The sequence below is a fragment of the Zalophus californianus genome, chromosome 16, assembly GCF_009762305.2.
Source record: "Zalophus californianus isolate mZalCal1 chromosome 16, mZalCal1.pri.v2, whole genome shotgun sequence".
NCBI lineage: Eukaryota > Metazoa > Chordata > Mammalia > Carnivora > Otariidae > Zalophus > Zalophus californianus.
The window spans coordinates 15,478,544-15,502,022 of record NC_045610.1 but is presented as its reverse complement, the minus strand read 5'-3'; the positions used below and the strand labels follow the sequence as shown (position 1 = coordinate 15,502,022).

At 60.1% G+C, this 23,479-nt stretch overlaps 1 protein-coding gene across 3 annotated transcripts; it reads right to left on the bottom strand.

The window, feature by feature from the left end:
- Positions 1 to 709: 709 nt before the first annotated feature.
- MYO1C (myosin IC) lies at positions 710 to 23,282 on the bottom strand. 3 transcript variants are annotated; one of them, XM_027567864.1, is made up of 32 exons: positions 23,088 to 23,282; positions 15,773 to 15,928; positions 15,528 to 15,643; positions 14,757 to 14,955; positions 14,592 to 14,672; positions 12,774 to 12,953; positions 12,593 to 12,691; positions 12,283 to 12,396; positions 12,122 to 12,193; positions 11,706 to 11,825; positions 11,534 to 11,616; positions 11,205 to 11,310; positions 11,007 to 11,087; positions 10,615 to 10,706; positions 9,140 to 9,234; positions 9,013 to 9,059; positions 8,818 to 8,898; positions 6,555 to 6,660; positions 6,314 to 6,431; positions 5,578 to 5,691; positions 5,412 to 5,488; positions 5,010 to 5,078; positions 4,812 to 4,896; positions 4,555 to 4,714; positions 4,120 to 4,203; positions 3,290 to 3,383; positions 3,137 to 3,192; positions 2,874 to 3,009; positions 2,726 to 2,796; positions 2,541 to 2,638; positions 2,367 to 2,466; positions 710 to 1,934 (listed from the first exon to the last, which is right to left on the bottom strand). In XM_027567864.1, exons 1-32 carry the CDS (start codon positions 23,160 to 23,162, stop codon positions 1,908 to 1,910), a joined length of 3,192 nt encoding a protein of 1,063 aa, XP_027423665.1. In that variant the 5' UTR covers positions 23,163 to 23,282; the 3' UTR covers positions 710 to 1,907. The 3 variants fall into 3 exon arrangements, with proteins under 3 accessions (XP_027423665.1, XP_027423667.1, XP_027423666.1); XM_027567866.1 differs by lacking the exon at positions 23,088 to 23,282 and adding an exon at positions 22,171 to 22,309; XM_027567865.2 differs by lacking the exon at positions 23,088 to 23,282 and adding an exon at positions 17,289 to 17,498.
- Positions 23,283 to 23,479: the final 197 nt, after the last annotated feature.

Genomic DNA, 23,479 nt, shown 5'->3' with positions numbered 1-23,479 from the left:
GCCCAACCCGATTTAGATGATATTTGCCACTTGCAACAGAATTTGGAGCCTATCCTTTGGGACCCACGCCAAAGGTCATCTTCTCTGTGAAGGGTTTGTGACCCTTCTCCCTGACTTGAGCCAGTCATGAGTCCGTGTGCCCCCGGGGGCCCGCACTTCCCACACCGGGCTGTGTCTGTCCGCCGGGCTGAGGACCACCGGGCAGCAGCTGGGTGTGATGTGTCTTCCCCTGGCCCACAGCACTGGGCCAGGCTGAGCAGCCCTGCTGTAGATCAGTCAATGAGAGAGCAAGTCCAGGGGCTCCCGGGTGGCTCAGTCAGTTAAGTGTCTTGCCTTTGGCTCAGGTCATGATCCCAGGGATCTGGGATCGAGCCCCACATCCGGTCCCTGCTGAGCAGAGAGTCTGCTTCTCCCTCTCCCTCTGCCCCCACCCCCCGTGCTCGCTCTCTCTCCCTCTGCCCCCCACCCTGCTCGTGCTTGTTCTCTCTCAAATAAAGAAAGCCTTAAAAAAAAAAAAAGAGCGAGCAAGTCCATGTTGCGGCTACTGGTTACTTCTGCGTTCCTTCGGGGAAGGAGCCCTGCCTTCTTCCTTCTGTGGACGAGGCAAAAATTCTAATACAATTCTAATACAATTCTAATTCTAATACAAGACCGCTGGTTGCCTTTTATGGGTGCTCTCCCTCTCCTAACATTCACGAGCAGCCAGGCATTGGCAAACACATATTGCTTTATTTAGTGTTTCTCTGGATTGCAGAAGTGTCAGCAGTGGGCTGAGACCCCCCCCCCCAGGAGGGCAGAGGCAGTTGGGCAGCCCCCAGGCCCTCTGGGGAGGTGGGGGGAAGCAGCAGAAAGAGGTGATGCCTCCGCAGCTCCTCCCAAGGCCAGCCTCCTCCCCGGGATCCCAGGACAGGGAGGGGGTCAGGGGCCAGGAAAGGCCCTATATCCTTGAATCGGGGCCAAAGTATATAGACAAGGTGTTTGTCATCCTAAGGCATAGACCCAGGCAGGAGTGCTTCTCCCACCTGTTGGCCCCCAAGGGTGATTGCTGGTTAGGGAGCCACATGCACCCTTAAGACATGAGTCTGTCCCTGGGAGAGGCAGTGAGGTATGCTGAAGACAGGGCTGCAGTCCCGGTTTTGCCCCAACCTGCTAGATGAAGGGCAAGTCCCTTCTCCTCCTGGGGCTCTGTCTCCTGTTCTGTCACACCAGGAAGCTAGACTGGATGATCTCCGTGTCTTGCAAATTCTGTGGTCTAAAACTCCTTCCCCCACTCCAGGACATCCTCAGGTTGGGATGATGATTTTGAAGGGCATTTTTAAGGCAGGAAGAAGGGGGGGCAGGCAAAGGTGGTCTCGGCCCCCAGGGGGATGTCGGAGCGGGCGGTGAAGGGTACAGGTGGACAGACAGGCAGACAGATGGAAAGGTGCCGAAGGAATGGAGAGGAGAGGGTGGCCTGGGCAGGAGCGAGGGCACCAGGGCCCAGACCGCCCAACCTCTCAGCTACATTCCCTGCCCTGCTGGAGTCAGGGAAAACACATCCAGTGTGTCTCAGGGTGGGAAAATGGCTTTTTTAAAAAATAGTTTCTTATAAAGCATCAAAAAATCTCAGAGAAAACCTCAGCAAAAGTTCCCTTCTCTCAAATATTTGGCATCGGCAGTGGGGCTGGCATGGCTGCCGCTGGCCCCAGCTTCCCTATTGCTGTGGCCCGGCCTGGCCCACATCTGGGGCAGCTCCCTGGCCCCCGCTGCTCCCTCAAGAGAGGGCTGAGCGAAAGGCAGGAATTTGTCGGTGGGCTTCGAGGTGTCCCTGGGTCCCTGTCTAGAAGCTCGAGTCTTTGGTAAGTGGGAAGGGGAGGGGGGAGAAGCAAAGCATTGGGAGGTGGGAGAGGGTCCAGGGGGCGCCTTCATCACCGAGAGTTCAGCCGTGGGGCTACCTGCAGGGGCCGAGAGAGAAGCCCAAGTGGTGAGCAGGGAGCAGACAGAGGAGCTTTGCTTGTCTTCATGGAGGGGTGGGTGCCTGGTGACCTCAGTCCCGGAGACTGATCCTACTCCCATAGGACTCCCTGCCCTGACCGAGTGGGCCTTGCCTCCAGCAGCCCCCGAAATGCCCCTAGGCCTTCCCCACCCCCCACCCCCATGCTGCCATCTTTATGACCGTCGGCACCGTGGGGGTTCGAATGGCCCTGCTCTCTGGGCCTCTATGGGCAATGGGATGAAAGAGGTGGTCTGATGCGCCCTGGATGGAGACCCGTGGATGAGGTGCCTGGGCTCTGCCAAGCCGCCAAGGAAGCGTGGCCACCGGAAGCTCACCCTAGCCCTGGGGCTACTGGTAGGCAGGCCGGCGGTCACCTGCTGGCGCCACTCACCACAGCCAGGTGCCCGTTCTTGGCCTTGGTGATAAGCAGTTCTGAGCCAGGTGTGAAGTCGATAATGCCATCCCTGCCGGGGCCCCCTGCAAACGTGATGCTGGAAGGAAGGGGGTGTGTGAGGGCCACCTGCGGGCGCACACGTGGCCCCCTCACCAGCCCCAACCGCCTCACCTGCCCTGGTTGATGTTGATGTTGTTCACGCGGTCGGCGCTGAGGGCGGTCTTGGTCAGTGTCTCAATCACGTGGTCACTCTGCAGCACCACATCCCCCTGGGGGGCCGGGAGGGGGAGGGGTCAGGCCCTGCCCAGATCTCCAGAACCCATCTCGGCCCTGCCTCCCAGGCCACAAAGACGTACCTTCTGCTTGTTGTCCTCCCGCTGCACGTGCAGCACGAAGAGGCTGTCGCTCAGGCTGCTGACAGAGATCCCTGAGGGGAAGGGCAGAGGTTAGGGGTCAAGGGTCAGAGCCCGGGCCCTCCCTAGGCAACCCCGGGCTCTGGCTCACCGGTCAGGTTGGCATAGTCGATCCTCTGCTTGACTTTGGCGTCCTCTACGATGACCACGGCGCTGGGGGTCAGCAGCAGCTGCCGGGAGCGGGCTTTGTAGCCCTTGCGGTCGTATTTCACTACGGGCACGGCGTACTACGGTGGAAGGCGGGGCTGGGGTCAGGGGAGCAGCTGAGGGGGCTCCAGGGCGACCCGTGATTCTCTGTTCAGGCCCCCCCCCCCCCCCCGCTCCAGGCCTCAGGCCGCAGAACGGGCATCTCACCTGGATGGGCTCAGAGCCGAGGGCCTGCAGCACTTTGGGGCTGATCTCGTCGGCACCTGCAACCCGGATAGGGGAGTGGGACGTCAGAGGAGGGGAGAGGGGACTAAGTCGGATGGTGCTGGAGGCAGGGAGCACTGGAAGTCAGGGCCTCACCAAGCCGTGTGCTGATGAAGAGCCTGGGGACACTCTGGGGGTAATTGTCCTTCTTGCCCCTGAAGATCTCACTAGCCACGGCTTTCTGCTGCAGCTGAGGAGAAGGGGGGAGGCGTGGGGGAGGTATCAGAAGGGGTGGGAACCGTCAAGGGGGTGGGAAGGAGCAGGCCAGCCTCAGGAACTGAGACAGGCTCTTGCCCTCTCTCTGGCCCCAGCACCGGAGGCCAGGCCCGGCCACCCACACTCCTGCTGAACCCCTCCTCTGCTTTGCCCCCGTCCCCATCGAAGAGGCAGAGGGCTTCCCAGAAGGGTCATGACAGCATTGTCGGGGGCCAGGCTCGACTTTGGGGCTAAGTGCCCATCATATCAGGCCCCGGGGCCCCCAACATTCAGCTCTAGCTTGGCATCTTGAAGCTGGCAAGATTGCTGATACTCCAAACTACCACAGGTCATCTGAGCTGATGGGTCCTTTAGCATCATCCCCTACTGAACTGGCAAATACGAGGCACTCAGTCACGGATGGCCCTCTCTGGAACCATGGCAGATATTACCAATGGATCAGACTGAACCTGTGGTCTTTTCAGCCCGGGGCTCTGGGGAGCCTCTAACCAGTCCTGTGGAGTTGGCCCAGAGGACCAATCCTATTCACCACCCAAAATCCATTCCAGCCTTGGTTTCATACACGAGGCCGAACAGGGCCCGGGATCCATCTGAGGCCATGCTGCCCGCCCAGGGCTCAAGTGCTCCTTCCTGGCCAGCACTGTCTGTGGGGAGCCCACGGCCTCCCCGACCCCCTGGCTGGTCCACGCCTGGCTCCTCGCCCTCCGCACCTGCTGCTTCCACTCGGGGCTGATACTCCTGCAGTACTTCCACACCATGTTCTTCATGCACAACTCCCGGAGAAGCTCCGAGGCCTGAGGGGCACAAGAGAGGTCAGGGTACCTGGACGGCCCGGCTCCCTCCCTTCCAAAGACAACTGGGGCCGGGCTCCCTCCCTTCCAAAGACAACTGGCGTATGCGCAGTGCAGGCCTGCTGCCAAAGCGACACCCCCACCACCTGGATAACCCCTGCATTCCTGAGCCCTTTCTCTCAAAAGAACTCATTCTCCATGGCCTAGCTCCAGTTCCCCTCCCTTGGGGAGTCCTCCAGATTCTTCTCTGGCCACAAGATTATTAGTCCCCCCCAACCCCCCCCCCCCCCCCCCCCCCCCCCCCCCGCGCCAAGCGCTTTCATGGTCCCAAGGTCGGCAGGGAAGGCCACAGACCTCACGCAGGGCAGGCGGTGGTGTGGGCCAGGAAGTGTCCAAGACATTCCGGGGCAGATGCCGCCGCAGGTTGAGCAAAAAAGAGGTGCGCACGTGGTCCAGGAAGAAGGCGTTCTCAGGGCAACGGGGTGCGTGGCGCAGGATGAATCCGCGGATGAGCCTGGGGGTGGGGGCCCGACAGGGTGGCAGTGAGAAACCCAGGGACGCCCCACCCCCCTGGCTCTGCACCACCCCCTGGTGCTGCCCCCAGTGCTCACCGCCGGATGGTCTGTGCGGCCCACTTTCTCTTGGCTGCCTTCCTCCGGCCCAGCGTTCCCCGCCACCAGGACTGGATGCAGATGGCTGTGGGGACCACAAGACGGCTGACCTTGATTTCCTCGCCATGGTGGCCCACCCTAGCCCCAGACCCTGCCCCTTCTGGAGACCCCTGCCCTCCCCCCCCTCCCCCACCGAACCTGATCGCTTCACCCGCAGGAATTTCTGCCGCCAATGAAAGCCCCTCCAGGCGGCCTGGATCTTCGTGGCTGTGGTTGGGAAAGGAAATCAATTGGCCAGAGCCCAAAGGAACCAGCTGGGGGCCTGGTGCTGCCAGAGCTCACTGAGTGGCACGAATGAGGGAGGGGCCCAAGGAGCTACTGAGGGAGAGGACAGAGAAGGGAAGGGAGAATACATGAAGGACAGAGGGAGGGGGCCCAGGAATGTGTGAGCACGCTCAGAATTTGCATCGGCGGCAGGGCTGGTGCTGGTAGGAGGAGGGGAGCCGAATGTGGGGGAGGTGGGGCCCAAATGCAGTGATTTCTCTCCTGCTTCCCAGAACAGACCCCACTGGGACAGGAAAGGTGGGGCCTCTCTCTCACCGAGGCTCTGCCGCCGGACCTCCAGGGCGTCCTCTGTGGCAAACAAGGTCTTGGGGAAGCGGATGAAGATCTTGGTCCTGAGAGGGCAGCCGTGATCAGCCCCTGCTTGCCATCCCTGTGCCCCCCCCCCCCCCGCCAACACTGGGTACGGGCAGACACCACTCACCTGCCCATCTTGTACTCTTCTGGCTTGTAGCCCAGGTGCCTGACCAGCACAGCCACCCCGTCCTGGGGCCGTCCTGCCCATGTGGGCCATGTCTCTGGGCACAGTGACTTGTATCTGGGGACAGGAGGAGCAGAGATTCACCCAGCCCCCACTCCAACCAGTGTCCTCCTCTGGGGGCCCAAACCAGCTTTCCTGGGCACCTGCTGGGTACTCCCACTGACTTGCAGCACACGAAAAGCCGGGGAGGTCACTCTGTCGCTATGCCCATTTAGAAGATGAGGAAACTGATGTATCCTCATCTGCCTAAGGCCATCGGGCTAGAAAGTGGCAGGGATGGAATTCAAACCTGACTGGCTCCCCAGCCCCTAACTCAGACTAACCACAATGCTGCTATATGCTTTCTGAGCTTTTGAAACTCTGTCCCCTTCACAGGTTTTACCATCTTCTCTGGTGACAAGCAGGTGGATGCCTGCCTATGGACCCCGAACCTGGTGCTCTATGAGGGTAGAGCTGGAAGTGGGTGGGGGAGAGGGGAGGGAGCTGATGTTCTGTCCACCTAGTTTGATGGCAGGCCTGCAGAATAGAGGGGCCCCTGGCATGCGTCCCACAGCAGCTCAGGAGCTCCGTGTCCTAGCCTCTGAAATGGGGCTGAGAATCCCTGTCCCCTCTCTCAGGATCTGGAAGGCTCCTAGCCTCCTACCCCTCTCCCTGGCGCTGAGCCAGGCCATGCCCCCACCTTTGCAGGAAAGCTTCATATTTGCGGCGATAGGCAAAGCCCGCTCTGCGCACGCGCAGGTTCTCCATCAACCCCAGGTACTTCACCTGGTGCCGGATCAGCACTTCATCAAAGCGGCCTGGGTGGGGGGGGGGGGGGAGGCGGTAACAGGGTGGTCAGCAGACCCTCACCCATGGATGGCCTTTCACCTCTGCAGGGGAGATTCCAGCCCTCACAGGCCTACGGGGTGGGAGGGGCCTACCGGGCTGTTTGGCATCATTGGGCTTGATGCAGCGGATGTAGGCGGGCTCCTTGGATTTGAGGATCTCCACCAGCTGCAGGAGGCTCATCTTGAACTGGGTGGCAACCTGGCCAGCCAAGGTAAAAGGAAGGTTGGCCAAGGCTGCGGATCCCTGCAGCTGCCCCTCACTGAGGCAGGGCTGCTGAACCCTGCAGAGGCCCCCTCCTGGAACAGAGCAGTGCCAATTCCCACAGCTACCCTGTGCCCTGCTTCTTTCTTCCTTCTGCCTCCCCTTGATCACACTAGAGAAAGGGGCCAGACTGGGCTAGAGACATCCACTTAGGAACCTCACTCACATCTAAAAACCCTGCTCAGGGGGCGCCTGGCTGGCTCAGTCGGTGGAGCACAGGACTCTGGATCTTGGGGCTGTGGGTTTGAGCCCCAAGTTGGATACAGAGATTACTTAAAGTTAAAAAAAAAAAATCTTAAAAAAATCAATAAAAACTCTACTCAGGTCTCCCCAGAACCCCAATTCTACATTTCCCTTTGATGCCCACTCTTTGTCTTTCTAGAATTTCAAGGCCACATTCCTTAACAACACAACCTACTATGCATCCAACCATTATCTCTGCACACTGCTTGGCAGGACCCTCACGGGTCTCAGGACTGTGAGAGAAGCAGACTTCTCAACAGACTTGCAATCCCACTAGGGACAGAGGTGTGTGCCTGGGGTTCCAAAAGCATCAAGAAGGGGCAACTAATCTAGTCTGTGGGGTAGGGGGCATCAGGAAAGGCCAACTGGAAATGACCCTTGGGCTGAGATTTAAAGGATACGTAGGAGATAGCCAGAAGGAAGAGAGGAGAGAAAGGTATTCAGGCAGAGGGATAGCCTGCGCAAAAGCTTGATGTGCCCAGGGAGCTAAAAGCAGTGCAAGGACCCAGGTGGGGGAGCCAACAAGACAGGACAATCTCTAGTCCTATCTAGAGATAGGCAGGCAGAGGCAGTATCATGACAGGGCTGGAGAGTCACATTAAGGAGAATGACTGGTCCTGAGGGAGACAGGGAGCCAGTGAGGAATCTGGAGTGAGGGAAGAGCAGGCACAGGTCTGCATTCTGGAATATCTCTAAGCGGGTATGTGAAGGGTGGGCAGCAAGAGCAGCTAGGAAGCCAGGAGGGCAGGGAGGACGCTGGCTGGCTCAGAGCACTGAAATGGAGCAGGGGTTATGGGGAAGGGCCGAGGGGAAGGAGTTGAGAAGTACTCTACCAGCAGAAAGCGGAGGTCGCCCAGGTTTTGGGCGTGCGGGACTGGGTGGAGGGTGATCCTCGAGTTAGGGGCACAGAGGGCACAGGCCCCGGGGCACGGTGCCATCAAGGGCCTATTTTAGACCAGTGGAGTCCGGCTTGCCTGGGCGCCCCTGGAGATCAGTGGCTACATGAACCCGCAGCCGCTGGAGAGGCCCAGAGAGCAGTGCCAGTGTCCTCCCAGCGCGGGAGGATGTGGGGTACGCAGCACAGAGCAGGGGCCTGGGAGTCAGACGCTGGCCACCCACGGTCTCCTCCCGCCCTGCCGGCATGTCGCAGCCTGCAGCACCCCGGCTTCCAGCTCCTCCCGGCCTGGGCCCTCCTCCTGCCACGCCCCACAGCCACACCTCTGCCCCCGAGCTCACCACCGCTCTCCCAGCATCTGGCACCACTGGCCGCACCTGCCCTTCCCAGCCGCTCTCCTCAATGACGTCACTCTCCTGTGGATCTCCTGGTCTTTTTTGGGCTGTTTGTGCTGCTGGGCTTCTCGCGGCCTACAGTGCCCTCCCACCGGTCCCTCTGACAACCACCTACTGGGTCCCACGTTATCTCAGACGCTTCCTTTTCTAGGAAGCCTTCCCTGACCGCCCCCCACCCCCAGGCAATTTGCTGTTCCCTATTCTAAGTTTCCAAAGCGCCCTGTGTACACTGCTATGAGAGCACCTATTCATCTTGGCATCCTAAGTGCCTCATAACGTCTGATCCAAATGTCTGCCAAGTGGGTGGAGGCACACCAGTGCCCACGCACAGACAAGCTCCCGCAAGGACTCAGGCGTGCACGGGTGGGTCTACACTTAGGGCCAGGCGCACTCGGGGAAGCTCACACAGATGCACCCACGGGCAGCTGCCTAGACGTGGACAAAGGTGTGCCAGTGAACACGCAGCGCCCGTGCGTGCCGCCAGCTTCTGGCTCGGGCAGCACGTGTCCACACATGCACGTGCACACACACATGCTCCCTCAGGTCCCAGAGCCTCCGCACCGTCTCTGGCCGCTTCTTGTCGCTGAGCTCACTCCGGTCAAAGCATTGGCTCATGATGGGATTTTCGGAGCTGCACATGGTCTGTGGGGGCAGAGCGGGGCTCAGGGTCAGGGCACGGCGGGCAGGCAGGACAGATTCCTGGGGCGGCGGTCAGTCGGTGCCCAGACCCCCATCCCTCTCCGCAGTCTTCCTCACCTCCTTCAGGTTCCGGAAGAGAAGGTCATTGTTTTTATCCAGAAACCCTGGGAAGGGGGAGCAGACACGAAGTGAGGGAGAGCCCCTCTCCCTGCCCACTGGAGGGACCCAGCTCCAGAATCCTCACCAGCCACGCTGTAGGTCACCTCTCCAGCATAGTGCAGGAGGCGGAACTCCCCGCGGTCCAGAGATTTCCTGGTCCGCTGGTCAGCCAGCTTGTGCCTGGGGAAGGAGAGGAAGCTACAGATTGCTGGCCTGAGCCCCTATCTGCTGAGGAGGCTCAAGAGAGGAACCAGGCATCCGAGAAGGAGCAGGTATGCCCGGGGCCAAGGCACAGCCCTCTGTCCCAGGCGGGAGACAGAGCGGAGCCGTGAGGCTCCCTGCACAGAGGCAGTTGCGGAGGCTCGGGGAGGCACACAGCCCTGCCCAGGGTCCCACGGGGCCAGGACCCGGCCTGAGGCGTCCGCACGGCCGGGCGCACTGGGCAGAGGCCTGCTTCACTGCCCGTGGCTGTTGCGTGACTTTGCTCGGAGTGCCGGGTACTGCGTACTACATTCTAAGAACGGAATCTGCCCCCAAAGATTACTGAAGTCTTAAGCACGTTTGTATCCTTTAAGCCAGTTTCTACTTCTAAGGACTCTTCCAAGCAACTAACCAGAGATACAGGCAGAGACGTAAGGCACAAAGATGTCTGTGGCAGCCTTGTTACCCAGCAGAAACCTGGAGGCTGGCCAGGGGCCCCCCGAAGCTGGGGGGGAGCAGTGGAGTATCTGTGAGTTAGAGCTGCCGGAGGAAGTGTTTTGAGGAAATTTTTCCGTTTGATGATACAGGAAAATACTCAGGATATAACATGATCCTGAACCTTATACACAGTAAGTTCTCAGCTATAAAAAAAACAAAACAAAACCAAAAACATATAGAAAAAGGCAGGAAGGAAATGCCTCAAATTGTTAACAGTGATGACCTCTGGGTGACAGGATAACCAGCGGCTTTGGCACACATTCCAACTTTTCTCTAATGAGCACCCTTATTTTTGCAATCAGAAAAAGGTTTTTCAGATACGATTAAGCAAAAAATGCTCAGGGCTTTGGCATTCAACAGCTCCAGGCCCGAGTCTGAGCTCTGCAGCTTACTAAGTATGTGATAACCTCGGGCAATTGGCTTCACCTCCTGGAGCCTCGGTAAAGCGGAGACAGCACCCCGGATACGTCCTTACAGGGTTGCTTCGGGTTAGAGGAGGTGAGGGGAAGGGGAGCAGCAGGACAGAACTGGGGCAGAGGTGCTTGCTTCTTCTCTTCTCCTCCCCACTTCAGGGGATTCCTTAAAGAAAACCCAACTTCCAAATAAGGAAACTAAAAAAATCTTAGCAAGTTTCATTCTCAAACAAGAATAAAGAGGGAGCCATGCTCCTCTTAGCTTCTTACTTTGTGGGTGCACGACCCGTGGCCCTGTGCGCCTGTCCTCAACGTACACCTCCCCCAGTCATCTCCTTGTGGCTGGTGGTTTATGATCGTGGCGGGGGGTGGGGGGGGACCTCACGCTTCACGGGCTCTCTGCCGCAAGCGAGCCCTTGCCCCTACGCTGCGCTGCCACCCCGCTTACGTCAGGAAGTGCGGATGGTGCTTGATCGTGTCCTCCAACTTCTCCAGGAAGGTCAGATCCGTGGCCTCCCCAGGGCGCAGACATTCCTCATCCTGGGGGGTGTGGCAGAGGGTAAGGGATGTATCAGGGAAGGAGCTGGAGAGCGCAGGAGACTCAGGGGCATTGTGCCAGGAAGCACAGACGCAGGGCACTGGGCAGATCATAGGGAGCCTCCCACAGACTGCTTCCAGACCAGGTCGGCACCTCACTTCACCCTCCACGCACAGCCCTGCCCTGTCCCGGCTCAACACCAAACTCGGGCCCCCTGTGGACATGCCTAAGAGAATGGGGAAGGGAGTAACAGCCTCCTACCCAGCCTCCAACATGAGACCTTGGAGGAGCGGAGGACTCACCAAAATGGAGATGATGCCCTTGAACTTCTCCTCCACCAGGTCACAGATGATCTTATTGTTGAAATACTGGACAGGCTCCCACTGAGGGGCAAAAGGGAAGGAAGGCATCATCATGGGGTCCTAGCACCTCTTCTAGAAGACCCCAATGCCTGGCTTCCTGTGGGGTGTCCACAGGGACACCTGCAGCCTCGCACCCACCGCGATGCCCTCTGCCTCATATTCCTCCTGTTCCGACTTGAGGGTGAGCTCGATGAAGAGCTGCTGCAGCTTCTCGTTGCAATAATTGATGCAGAACTGCTCAAAGCTGTGAGGGGAAACAGAAGAGCTCACAGTAGGTCAAGGAGGACACAAGAGGAGCAAGGGCAGGGAGAGACCCGACGCGGCCTCTGAGCAGCTAAGGGAAGACACACAGAGCAGGACCGGATGTGGCTGGGGGCACTGTCAGGAACAGAGGCAGGGGGAAGAGGGGACGGGGCGAGGACAGGGCAGATGGGAGGAGAGAGAGGCAGGGGAAAGGGGGTGCTGACCTGTTGTGCTGAAACACTTCAAAGCCATAAATGTCCAGGAGCCCGAGGACTGTGGTGCTCCGCCAACTGGGGCTCTCGGCATCCTAGGGCCAAGAGCGGGGGACCCGGGGTTGGACGGCGCCCCGCCCCACGCCTCCCTGCTGCTTGGGAAGCCGCCCAGCCAAGCCCTCACCTTGGAGGCCAGCGACCTGTTGATCTTCCTGACCAGCCAGGTAAAAGTGCGACTGTACACAGCCTTGGCAAGAGCATCTCTCGCGTACGCAGCCTGTTCCAGGTTCAGCGGGCTCAGGAGCTGCCAGCCAAGGTGAGAAAGGAGAGGAATGCCGAGGACCCCTCTCCATCCCCCTCCTCTATGCACTCAGGCTCAACACCAGAAAACCTCCACCTCTCTGTCCTTTTCCTGGTGAGCCTGGAGGGTGGGGGACATTGGGGCGGCGGGGGAGGGGGGGAGCGGCACAGTGGCCCTATCAGAGGGAAGACAGCGTCAGGACCCAAGCCCTCATTGCCAGAGGCAGGAATCTCAGAAGAGGCCTTGGAACACCTGCACCCTCGACCCCCCCCAGCCCTGAGACAAAGGCCTGACCTTACCTCTTCTCCCTTGGCAATAATCTTCCTGTGTGTCAGGGCCTCCCGCAACGTTGAGCCTTCCACGCCGAGCAGCTGCCAACGGAGGGGGGTGGGCACGGTGAGGGTAGACTCCTCCTCACGCCCCGCCTGCTCTGCCCTCACCCCTTCCTCAGCCCACTCACCCTGGTCAGATACTTGAGCTGGTTCTCGGTGGTGACCTGGGCATTGCTCTCCTCGTCGGCAGCAAAGTGGATGTTGCCCAAATGCAGGACGCTGGCCACAATACTGAGCAGGTCCTGGGCGAACAGGGAGGGGGGAGGTGGAGGGGGTCCCAGGAGGGGCAGAGAGCCCATGAGGGCCACCAGTGCATGGTCAGCGGGAGCGGGGACTGGGGTGGCGGGAGTGTCTGAGAGAAGCAATGGGCTGTAAAAGTGGACTGAGATTTTCAGGGTGTAGACGGAGGAAAGGGAAGGTCCCCAGCACAGGTCTCACCTCGACTTCATCCTCAGTGAAGTCAATGACTGTCAGGGCCTTCCTGACCACCTTCCAGTCACTCTTGTCGTTGATGGAGGAGACTTTGGCACACTGGCCCTGGGGGGAAGGGCAGAGCGGGGTTACCAGCCCTGGTGCTGCACTCACTGGGTGGCGTCGGCCCTGCCCACCTGCTCCGCACCTTCACCAGGTACAGGTAGCTCTGGGGGTTCCGTTCCAAGCCCAGCCTGCGCAGTATCTCCTCCTCGCCACCTTCCAGCAGCTGGTAGAAGACGTGGAAGTTCCTCTCCCCGTGGTTCTGGTGCACCACCCGGGACTTCTCCAGGAGGTAACTGAGGATGTGGCCACCCACAGGCGCACCCTGCGGGCAGGGCAGGACGTGGCGACTGTTCAGGGGGCCTGGGGATGGGCCCCGGTTTCCCCTCCTTCCTCAGTCTCTAATTCCGGCGCTGCCACTAGCTGTGTGGACTCAGGAGAGTCACCCCCTCTGGCCTCAGTGTCTTCATCTGAGAAACGAGGGCCTGCAGCCCTATCGACCTGGCCGCTCCCCTTGGCTGTCGGACAGGCAGCTCACACCAATGGGCCTTGAACTGAACTCCCAGTGTGCCCCCCCCCCCGGCTCTTCCCATCCTGGCGGCTGGTCACTCTGCCCCTCGAGGTCTGCAAGGCCAAGAAGTTTGCTGTCCCCTGGGAAGCTTCTTTTTCTCCCTAACCTCACGTCTAGTCACACAGCCAATCCTGTTGCTGTCACCCTCAAGACATCCAGAGCCTACACAGCCGCCACACTGGTCTCAGCCACGGCACCTGTCACCTCGATGTAACAATCATCAGCTTCCTAACTGGTTTCCCTGCTCGGCCTGCTTCTCCTACCATCTACTCTCAACAAAGCACCAGAGGGATCTGAGAGAAAAGCCCCATCACAACACGCTTCTGTTCCAAACCCTCCAATGGCTCCCCTTCTACTCAGAGTTTGTTTGTTTTTAATTTTTTAATTTAATTTAATTTTATTTTAAGATTTTATTTATTTATTTGACAGAGAGAGAGACAGTGAGAGAGGGAACACAAGCAGGGGGAGTGGGAGAGGGAGAAGCAGGCTTCCCTGCCAAGCAGGGAGCCCGATGTGGGGCTCGATCCCAGGACCCTGGGATCATGACCTGAGCCAAAGGCAGATGCTTAACGACTGAGCCACCCAGGCGCCCCTTGTTTGTTTTTTAATTTCAAGTTTTTGCTTAAATTCAAGTTAGTTAACATCCGCTCAGAGTTTTGTTTTAGTGGGTTTTGTTTTGTTTTGTTTTTGGTTGGTCGGTTGGCTTTTTTGAGGGAGAGGGAGAGGGAGAGGGAAAGAGAGAATCTCAGGCAGACTCCCCACTGAGCCTGGAGCCCGATGCAGGGCTCGATCTCACGACCCTGAGATTGTGACCTGAGCTGAAATCAAGAGACGAGTGCTTAAACAACTGAGCCACCCAGGTGCCCCTCTACTCAGAGTTTTTAAAAGGAGTTCTTACAAAGACCCAGAAGGGCCTGTACCATCCAGCCTCCTCTCCTGTATCTCGGTGCCTTGCTCACTGGCTGTCCTTTTACACACCAAACACTCCCAACCTCAGGGCCTTTGCACTGGCTAGTCCCGCTGCCCGGACTCTCTCCCCTAGGTATCTGCACAGCTTGCTCCTGTCTCCAACAAGCTTTTTACCGAAGTACCACCTTCTCAGTGAGGCCTACCCTATCTGCCTTGTTTAAAATAGCAACTGCCCCCACCCCTTACCTCATTTTACTTTTTGCCATGGCACTTGTCACCTAAATTACATTTTTCTGTTTAATGTCCACCTCTCTGGAGGCAGGATTTTTGTCTGTTTTGTTTCACTGTGGTACCACCAGCACCTGGAACAGCACCTGGCACAGAGTAGGCGCTCACTAAATATTTGCTGGTACCAAAGACCTGGCGAGTGGGCGCCTACTGAATGGGTTCCCACTCCCCCTGCCCTGACACAGCTACGGGTACCTTGAAGTCAAACTGCACATCCATGTACTTCCCAAACCTGCTGGAGTTATCATTCCGGAGGGTCTTGGCATTTCCAAAGGCCTAGGAGCAGAGGAGGGGGTAAGAGGGATGTCTGGCCTTCTCTCCCTGCCCCTCTCACCCTGCAGACGCTGCTGTTCCCCTCACCTCCAGCACGGGGTTGCTCTGCAGCAGCCGGTCACGCACAGCACCCCCCCGCTCCGGGGCTGGGCAGGTCTCAGCATAGAACTGTAGCAGCCGCTTGGTGGCCTCTGTCTTGCCTGCCCCGCTCTCCCCAGAGATCATCACGGCCTGATCCCGGCGCTCCGTGCGCAGTGCCCGGTACACAGTGTCAGCCACCGCAAACCTGCCACAGAGGCTCGTTAGGAACTCGAGGGGTCGGGGTGGGGCAAGATAGGAAGGGGAGGTGGATTCCCACATCTGGTTGGAGTTTGCTGGTGGGTGGGGCTTGGGGGACCCTCAAGGGTGTGGGTCAAGGGAGGTCCTTCATAGCTGAAGATGGGGATCACTATTGCTTTCAGATGGAGGACTGAGGAGATCACTTAGGGGTAGGGGTCCTGGAGGTCATTCAGATAAAGAGGTTGGGGTCACTCATAGGTGGGGTTGGGAGGTCCCTCAGAGTGGGGGTCAGAGAGTCACTAAGGTTGGGGGGCCATGCCCAGGTGGAGTTCGGGGGAAGGAGCTAGGGGTGGGAGTTGGGGTGGGGGCTGGCAAGGTCCCACCCACATGGGGCTGAGAAATTCATGTCAAGTGGGGATCAGGGTCACTCTAGGGTGAGGGATTGTGGGACCCCTCACACATGTAAATAATGATTCATCCCAGGTGGGAGGTCAGGGATATTCTAGAGTGAGGGTCTGGTGGGGTCATCTTAGGTGGAGATGGGGGGGGTCACGGCTGGAGAGGCTGGGGGTCACTCACAGGTGGGGTGGCACCTCATAGAAGCTGACACCCCGGTAACGCTCCATGTGCTGCCGGCTGTAGATCTGTAGGTCCCGGTAGGGGTTGACAGAGACCAGGACAGGGCCAATATAGGTCTGGGGGTTGGGGGAGGAGGGTCAGAGGTTTCTCCCAGAGGCTCCTGATACCTCTTTCCCTCCTCAGCCCTGTGTCTGTGCCCCCAGCACCACTACCCCCCTGCCCGCTTCTTCCCACTTGGGCCTCACATAAATCAGGTTCTCCCGGAACCGTCGCCGCAGGTTCTCGATGAAGGCTGCCTCACTGGTGAAGTTCTCCAGAAGCACGAAATCCTGTACGCCCACCCGGTCCCGGGCGGTCAGTGCACTCTCCATGGTTACCCGCACCCCGTCACTGCCCAGGGCCTGCAGGGAATGCACCACGGGAAACGGTCAGAACCAGCAGGGTGAGGTAAGGCCGCTTCTCCTCCACCTCAGCCTGTGGGACTCCCAGGGGAACCAGGGGCCCATGGACACAGGACGCAGAGAACACCCAAGAGACAGACCATGCTGGGGTACAGTGGGCCTGGGTCACAGGAAGCTGGTACTTGGAACACTGAGGACATGGGTCACACAGAACGGAGACCAGGTAGGACACGTGGGACCCAGACACAGGACACTGGGGCACAGAAGACCCAGAGGACACGGGAAGCAAGGCCACTGAATCCAGGCAGGCACTGCTTTTGTGTAGAGAAAAAGGGGTCATGAGAAGAAACTCCCTGGAATAATGAAAAGAATGCTCTGTTGACCTTGGACAAATCCCCCTTCTCTCTCTGGGTTGCTTCCTCCTCAAGGAGGAGGAATTGAGTTAGACCAGGTGACCTCAGGTCCCTTAGCTCTGGGCCACGTGTGACAGGTGCTCTGGAGGACAAATGGCTCAGAGTGAATTCTGCAGGCAGGGTGGGGCCATCTCTGCCACCCGCACCCATCAAAATCTCCAGGGGGAGAGAGTCTAGGGACCAAGCAAGAGGCCACCCCCAGACCACATGAGGGGGATTCCCCCAGGGGGCCTCCCATCCCAGCTGGGCTGGACACCCACCCCAGAAGTTGGGGGGGCCCTCCTTCTCATAGCTGGGCCACACCCTCTTCTCCAGCTGCCAGACTCCCCAGACACTCTCCTCCTGAGAGCCCCAGAAGCCTCAAGGGGGTGGGGGTTTTACCACGGAAAGCCCAGCTGCCTCCAGCGCATATCGGCTCCGGGAGGCCCTCACCCCACACCACACTCTTCAAATGGCGAGGTGGGGGGGGAGGGAACTCTAGGAAATTGACAGTGTGTCAAGGGTCGGAGAAAGGCAAGGTGGCAGTGGTGGGAAGGGGCACAGATCCCACAGAGGCCCCCAATTCTCCTCCAACCACAGAGCACCCAGATCTCTGGTTTGGGGCACCCCTCTGGGTCTGGCCTGCCTCTCCCAGGCTTGTCCCTCCCCGCCTCCCCCCCCCCATCCTGTTCCGAAGCTGCTGCCAAATCTGGCCGAAGCTCCCGCCCCCTTGCCCTCTGGGTGACGGGTCTCCGTGCTCTCAGCCCTCCCTGAGTGCTACTGGCCCGGCCCTGGGTCCGAGCGCCCCACGGCCCTCCCTGCCTCTGCCTCTTCCCCCTGCAACTTTCCGGGACGTTTTTCCACCCGAAATTCCTGGGCCGCGCCCGCTTCCTGGCGGGGCCCGAGGCGGCGCCGCGAGGCACAGAGAGACGCCCGGGACCCCCGCCCTGCCCGCCACCTCCTCTCACCGACGCCCGGTAGCGCATCCTGCCAGTCCGGCCTGGCGCCCTGCTCCGCTGCCGGTGCTCTCCGTCCGGGGCTCGGCGGCAGCCGCGGCGGCGGCGGCGGCGTCAGCGAGGGAGGGGCCGGCCCGCCCCCTGCACCGCCCCCTCCGCGAGCCTCAGGAAAGCGGGACTCCCCAGCCGATCCCGCCTCCCTCGGGGCTCGGACTCGGGGGTCCCTGTCCAGCTGGTGGGAGTGGAGTAGGAACTACGGGGGATCTCGGTGCGGGGGTGGAAAGGGGGGGCGGGGCTCCCCGCCAGGCGGGGGCTCCGCCTGAGTCAGGTTTTCCAGGAGGGACGTCGTTGGTTCCAGGGTGGGGCCCGGAACCCGCGCGGCCGCCGCGTCTACACCGACCCGGAACTCACTTCCGGGCCGTGTCTACACTACGCACCAGGCCAGGGGCGCGACGAGAGTTGAGGGCCGTGGATCCCGGAGGAAGCAGGATTTCCCTCCCCCCCTCACCCCAACCTCGAGTCCCGGGAAAGTTAAAAATAGATCGAAATGTCCAAATACGGCCGGCGCGCCCAGGCGGGCGGAGCCTCCCTGCGGGACACTGTCCACCCCTGTGTACTCTCCGGGGGTGGCCCTGTGTCTTTAAGCCCCAAGAAAATCTATTTAGGTTTCCGAATCAGCACGGAGCGAGCACCCAAGGGACAGGGACGGCCACAGGGAGTCTTTGCCGAGCCCGGTCTGTGTCCGGCCCCTATGGAGGTCTCATTCTCCCATCTGGAAAATGTACGTCCGACTTTCAGCATTTGGGGCCTATACCCTTCTCCTCTATCCCAGACACCCCAACTAGGGCCTCTGTGCTTCAGGGGCTCCTCAATTCTGTTCCTCCTCTGGAGGGAGCCTCCCTCTCTTGTCCCTCTGGATCCCCCAGGATACCCTCCCTCTCCCAAACCGGCCCTAAGCAGCCGCACCCTCACTGGGATCTTGGAAACACTTAAGAAGCCAACTCTAGCTTAGATCCCACCGCTGGTGGAGGTGGTGATGGCTAAAAGCCTTTGATGCTTGCAAGACTGGGCTATTTCTTACAAGCGGTATGACTGGCAGCAAGTCACTCAACTTCTTAGAACCTCCTCTTCATCCTTAAAATGTGGCTAATAGCTGCCTAAAAGGATTGTTGAGAAGGCTAAGATAAAAGCGCTAAGGCACTTCCCAGTCTCTCAAAAGCACTTCCCTCTCTTGGCCTGACATTCATTCCACACATGTTTGGGTCAGACCTACTAAGAGCCCTGGGCCACTTCTTATCTAGTGGGGAAAGCCCCTCAGGCGTGTCTGCCAGTTACAAAGAGCTCTCGAGAACTTTACCTGTTCCCCGCCTGACAGATAAGGAACCCGAGGCGCAGTCCGGCGGACATGGACTTGTCCTAGCCGGGGGAAAATGCGGAGTCGAGACCCAAAGCCCCAGGGCGCCCCTCCCTCCGACCCAGGCTCCCCGGAGAGGCGGTGAGGCTGCGGCAGGTGCGGGCTGCAGCCTCGTGGGAGGCTCATTACCTCGAAAACAACAGGCCGGCCGGAGCCGCGGCCCGGGGGACCCCGCGGGGTGGGGGGGGGCAGGGCACCAGCTGGGAGATGGGGCCTTCTGCAGGGGCCAGGGGACTGGGTGCGCAGCTGGGAGATGGGTGGGAGCTGAGGGGGGGGGTATTAAACGCCACCCTCAGAGGCGGGCTCAGGGAGGAAGGGGGCGCCCTCCGCGATGCCCCCAGGTTTAAAATCTCGAAGGGGGGGCGCCTGGGTGGCTCAGTCGTTAAGCGTCTGCCTTCAGCTCAGGTCATGATCCCAGGGTCCTGGGATCGAGTCCCACATCGGGCTCCCTGCTCAGTGGGAAGCCTGCTTCTCCCTCTCCCACTCCCCCTGCTTGTGTTCCTGCTCTCGCTCTGTCTCTCTCTGTCAAATAAATAAACAAAATCTTAAAAAAAAAAAAATCTTGAAGGGAGCGGGAGCCGGGAGGGGGACTCTGCCTCCAGCCCATCCAGGGTGGGGAGTGCTTTAGGGGACTGGGGGGGAACGAGGTCGAGAGAGCCCCCACCGCAGCACAGCTCTCTGCAGTAAGGGGGGCACAGGGCGGGCACTGCGGCCGCTATCGGGAGGGAGGGGAGGAGCTGAGAGCGGGCGGAGCTTCGCGGCCGCAGAGCCCGCCCCGCCCGCTGCCTCGTCAAGCGGCTGGAATGAGGGGAATCCGCGTGCGGAGGGGTCCTGCCGGCCACCACCACCCCCACCCCGAGCCGCGCCGCCGCATTCCCGGGATGCCCGCTGGCGCCCCCACAGCCGCCGCCCAGCGGCGGAAGGAGGGGGCGTCTTTGCAGCCCGGCTGGCCTGAGGGGCGGCCCCAGCCCCGGCTCCGGCCCCCGCTCGCTCCGTCTCACTGGACGGAAGCGCCAGCCCCGGGGCTGGGGGGGGGGTGAGGGGGGGGCGCGGAGAGCCGCGGGTGTGAGAGAGACCGCGACCAAGGCTGCAGAGCTAGGCGCTTCCTGCATTCTCAGCGCTGTCTTATGGTACTCCCTCCAATGCCCTGAAGCCAAGCCATGAGCTCTGTGCTATTACCCCCATCCTACAGACGGGGAAACTGAGGCTGGGCAAGGGCATGACTTGCTCAAGATCCCAGGACTAGTAGAAGGAGGGGTGGGATTGGAACCGGGAACTCTAGCACTCACTGCTGCTGTAGAGCTGCCCTACCGGAGAGCGAGGCTGGTGGATTTCCAAGCTTCCGCTTCTCTGTAAAGGTTAACTCGCTACCCTGAGAGGCTGGGACCTTCCTCAGTAACCCCGTGACTGCAGTGCCCAATGAATACCCCTGTCGGCGTTGTGTGACTATCGACATGTAGGCCTTAGGAGGAGCAGCTAGGGAGTGGGCACTGCCTTTGGGCCCCCAGCATGGCCCTGCACCTTGGGGCTGGCTGAAGGCTGGGGAGAAGCCATGGCCACACGAGTGACCCAGGACTGATTTCCCAAGACTGCCTCTGGGTCTCCTCCCAGCTGTGTTGTTTCCTGTAAAGGCAGGGATGGGGCAGACCCAGCAGACCTGGCTCATACAGTGCCCTTTACGTAGTGTGAGCCAGGTGCTCTCTGGCCTGACCTCTGGAGGAGTGGGGAACGCAGTGGGCAGCCTCAAATGTTCAAAGGACCATGCAGGTCTGGAGAGGGTGTTCTGAGGACCCTCAGACTTCTGCTAAAAGCTGATTTCTACAGAGGCAGCCTCATGGCCTACTGGGGAAGCAGAAAGAACGCCTATCTCACCCACAGGGAAGTACTGGGCACAGAACAGGTGCTCAATTCATATTCATCAAACATATCTTAGGTCTGGGCCCAGGCTGTCCCACCAAGGACTGTTCCAGACTCTAGGGAACTGTTTTGAGGGGCAGTGGAGGTGAAAGGTGCAGACTAAAGGGCTCTCTACCTGATTGTTCACAGGGCCCCAGTCAACGGCTATACACTCTAGCTCTAGAGCCTTTGACCTGCCAGACACCTCTGTTTGGGGGCCCAGCAGAAGTAGACAGAGCACCTTGCCCCCTGACCTCTCCTCCTTGTTCAATATCCTATCTGTAGAAAGCGGGGAGGCACCTCCAGATAGTCATCACCATCTGGGATCAAAAAGCCTGTTCCCCTCTCTCCGTTTCTCACACCAGGAAGTCACCACCTGCTAAAACCTTCCCTCTGCTCCCCCTTCACTCTTCTGCTCCTGGATCAGGCAGCAACCTCCAAACTGCCCTCCTTGCTTTCCTCCCTCCAATCCACTTTCCCACAACAGTCTTTGGTATTTACAAGTGCATATCTGATCAATTAACATCTTAGGTTAATAGAGTGTAAGTTTATAGGGCACCCTTCCGTGTGCCACACCCATTCTTCACACCCAGTGCTTCTTGCCAGGTGCCTGTATATAGACTCTCTCTTCAGTTTACCCCCAGTGCGCCTGTGTTCTTGTGTGATCCCAGGGGTGGCCCTCTCCAGTCCCTTCTCTCCCCATGCCTCCCTCAGCACCACACACAGCCAGAAGGAACTGCTCCCACCCCTGTCACACGTGGCTTTGTCCCTAAGGTTCTTGCCTTTGCACCTGCACCTTCCTTGGTCCGGCGCACCCTCCTTCTCCCCACTTGACTGACTCTTACTCATTCTTGAAGACTCAGCTCAGGTATCACCTCCTCCAGAAGCCCTTCCTGCCTCCCCCAACACATAGCCCCCTCCTTATCGCATCACGCTCTAATCGCCGGTTTCCTTGTCAGTCTCTCCCAGGAGACTGCTCCCGCCGGGGCGTACACCCAGCTCGGCACACAGGAGGGGCTCAGTAACCCCTCGTGGATGCCTGTACGAATGAATGAATCACAGGGCCCAGAGCGTGCCGGGAATTGAACAAGGCCGTGGGCCAACCATTCATTCTCTCATTCATCTCGGAGACCCTGGCCGCCGCCCTCACAGGCTCCCAGACGCGCGTGGAAACCGGCGCTGCGGGGTCGAGGGCGGGGGAGTGGGGGGGCGGAGTACGGGAAGGGGCGGGGCGCGGGCGGCCTCTCCGGAACCCAGAGGCAGAGCCCGGCTGTTGGAGGGGCCCCAAGGGCGCACAGGGTGCCTGGGTCCTGCGACCCCAGCCGCCCCTCCCCGCCCTCACGTTACCCGCAAGTAATCTTAAGTCTCCACGCGGCCGAGTTCTGGGACCCCGTATAGGGCGGGCCGGGGCCGACCCTCGGCCCCAGCGATCTCCGGACCGGCGACCCCCGCCGCCCGCACCGCAGCTCCGGGCCTGGCTTGGCGCCCGGCCGCCTGCCCTTTTCCCCTTCCCGCCCGCCAGCGGAGCCCTCCCGGGACCACGCGGCTGCTGCCCGCCCCGCGCCAGCGCCCCGCGTTACCCACCGGCTCGGCTCTTCGGGTGCGCAGGCGGGGGCCAGGCTGGGCGGCCTGGCCGGCTCCGGAGTCCGCGGCCCCGGCACGCTCTCCCCGCCCAGGGCCCGCCCGGGGCCGGGCCGCTGCCTGTCGTCATCCCCGGCAGGGCCCAGGCCCCCGCGCGCGCGCGCGCGCGCGAACCCTCCGGCCCCGCCCCGCCCCCGCCAGCCCTGGCCCCGGTCCCCGCCCGAGTCCGCGGACGCTTGGTGCCGCACACTGTGCAACCAGCTCCCGGGACGGGGCGCGTCACAGTCACACACACACTCCCTCCCTCCCTCCCTCCTCCACACCTGGCGCGCTCGCTGCAGTGCTGGGTGGAAGGGTGCATCTCCTCATTCTAGGAATGCATCCTCAGAGCAAACCCGACACTGTCCTCCCACCCCCAACTCGCCCCACTTTTGCCAGGCCAGGTCAGTTACTCCCCATTTGTGGCTTTCACACACACACACACCCCGTTCCCTGCTCAAGGTACTGCTCTGAGCTGGCCAGTCCTAGTTCTTTGGGCCGGAAGAAAGGGGAGGCATGCACTGAACGTGTACTATGCGTCTGGAGCTTTACATACACCGTCAGTCCTTTGGCCTCAGAGCAGTCCTGTCACCTGCGTGTTATCCGCAGTTCATAGCCCAGCCTACCGAGGACCAGGGAGCTGGAAGAGAAGGGATTCAAACCCAGATCTCTGCTTTGAAAAATCCTGCTCTTAAGAGGTGCTTTAAACTTTTACCCCATCCTTCCATTTATCCCTTCTTGTCCAGTCTGTTCCCGTCCCACCAAAGGTCAGAACCCCTCCCTTCTGCTCACCTCTTTCCTGAGGGGTTTGCTTGAGGGAGCTGCTGGGCCCTGGGAAGATATTGCCACCCTTTCTCCCAGCCCAGAGCATCCCCGCTTACAAGCTTGCAGGGCCTGTGGGGATGAACCACGCGGATGATCTCCCCAGTGGGTATCAGCTCCACTTGCAGCGCCATTCCGCCAACAGAGAGCCCGGGTGCTTGCTGAGCAACAGTCTGCCTGTCCACTGGCTCAGGCTGCTCCCAGAGCCAGGAATCTGGTCCCACACTGGGATGGCCACTTGGTTCAGCTTCAACTCCAGCCCCAGGGGATGTGTCTGGTCCAGCTCCTCAGGACACAGCTGGAGCAGCCCAGGTCTGATTGGGAGGCCTCTTGGCCCAGCGGGTTGGGGCAGGAAGAGGAGGGGCTGAGGGACGGAGGAAATGCCTGTTGTCCCAGGTAACCAGAGAGGCTGATGCAGCCACTCGTGGGGGACCCTGGCCTCCAGGTCAAA

Excerpts from the sequence above, each read along its gene's own strand:
- MYO1C (XM_027567864.1), bottom strand. The coding sequence starts at position 23,162 with ATGGCGCTGCAAGTGGAGCTGATACCCACTGGGGAGATCATCCGCGTG. Across the intron at positions 12,954-14,591 it reads ATGTGCAGTTTGACTTCAAG|GGTGCGCCTGTGGGTGGCCA; the intron begins GTACCCGTAGCT and ends CCCTGCCCGCAG. Across the intron at positions 3,384-4,119 it reads GCCCCGAGTGGAAGCAGCAG|CTGCAGCAGAAAGCCGTGGC; the intron begins GTGCGGAGGGCG and ends CCTTCTCCTCAG.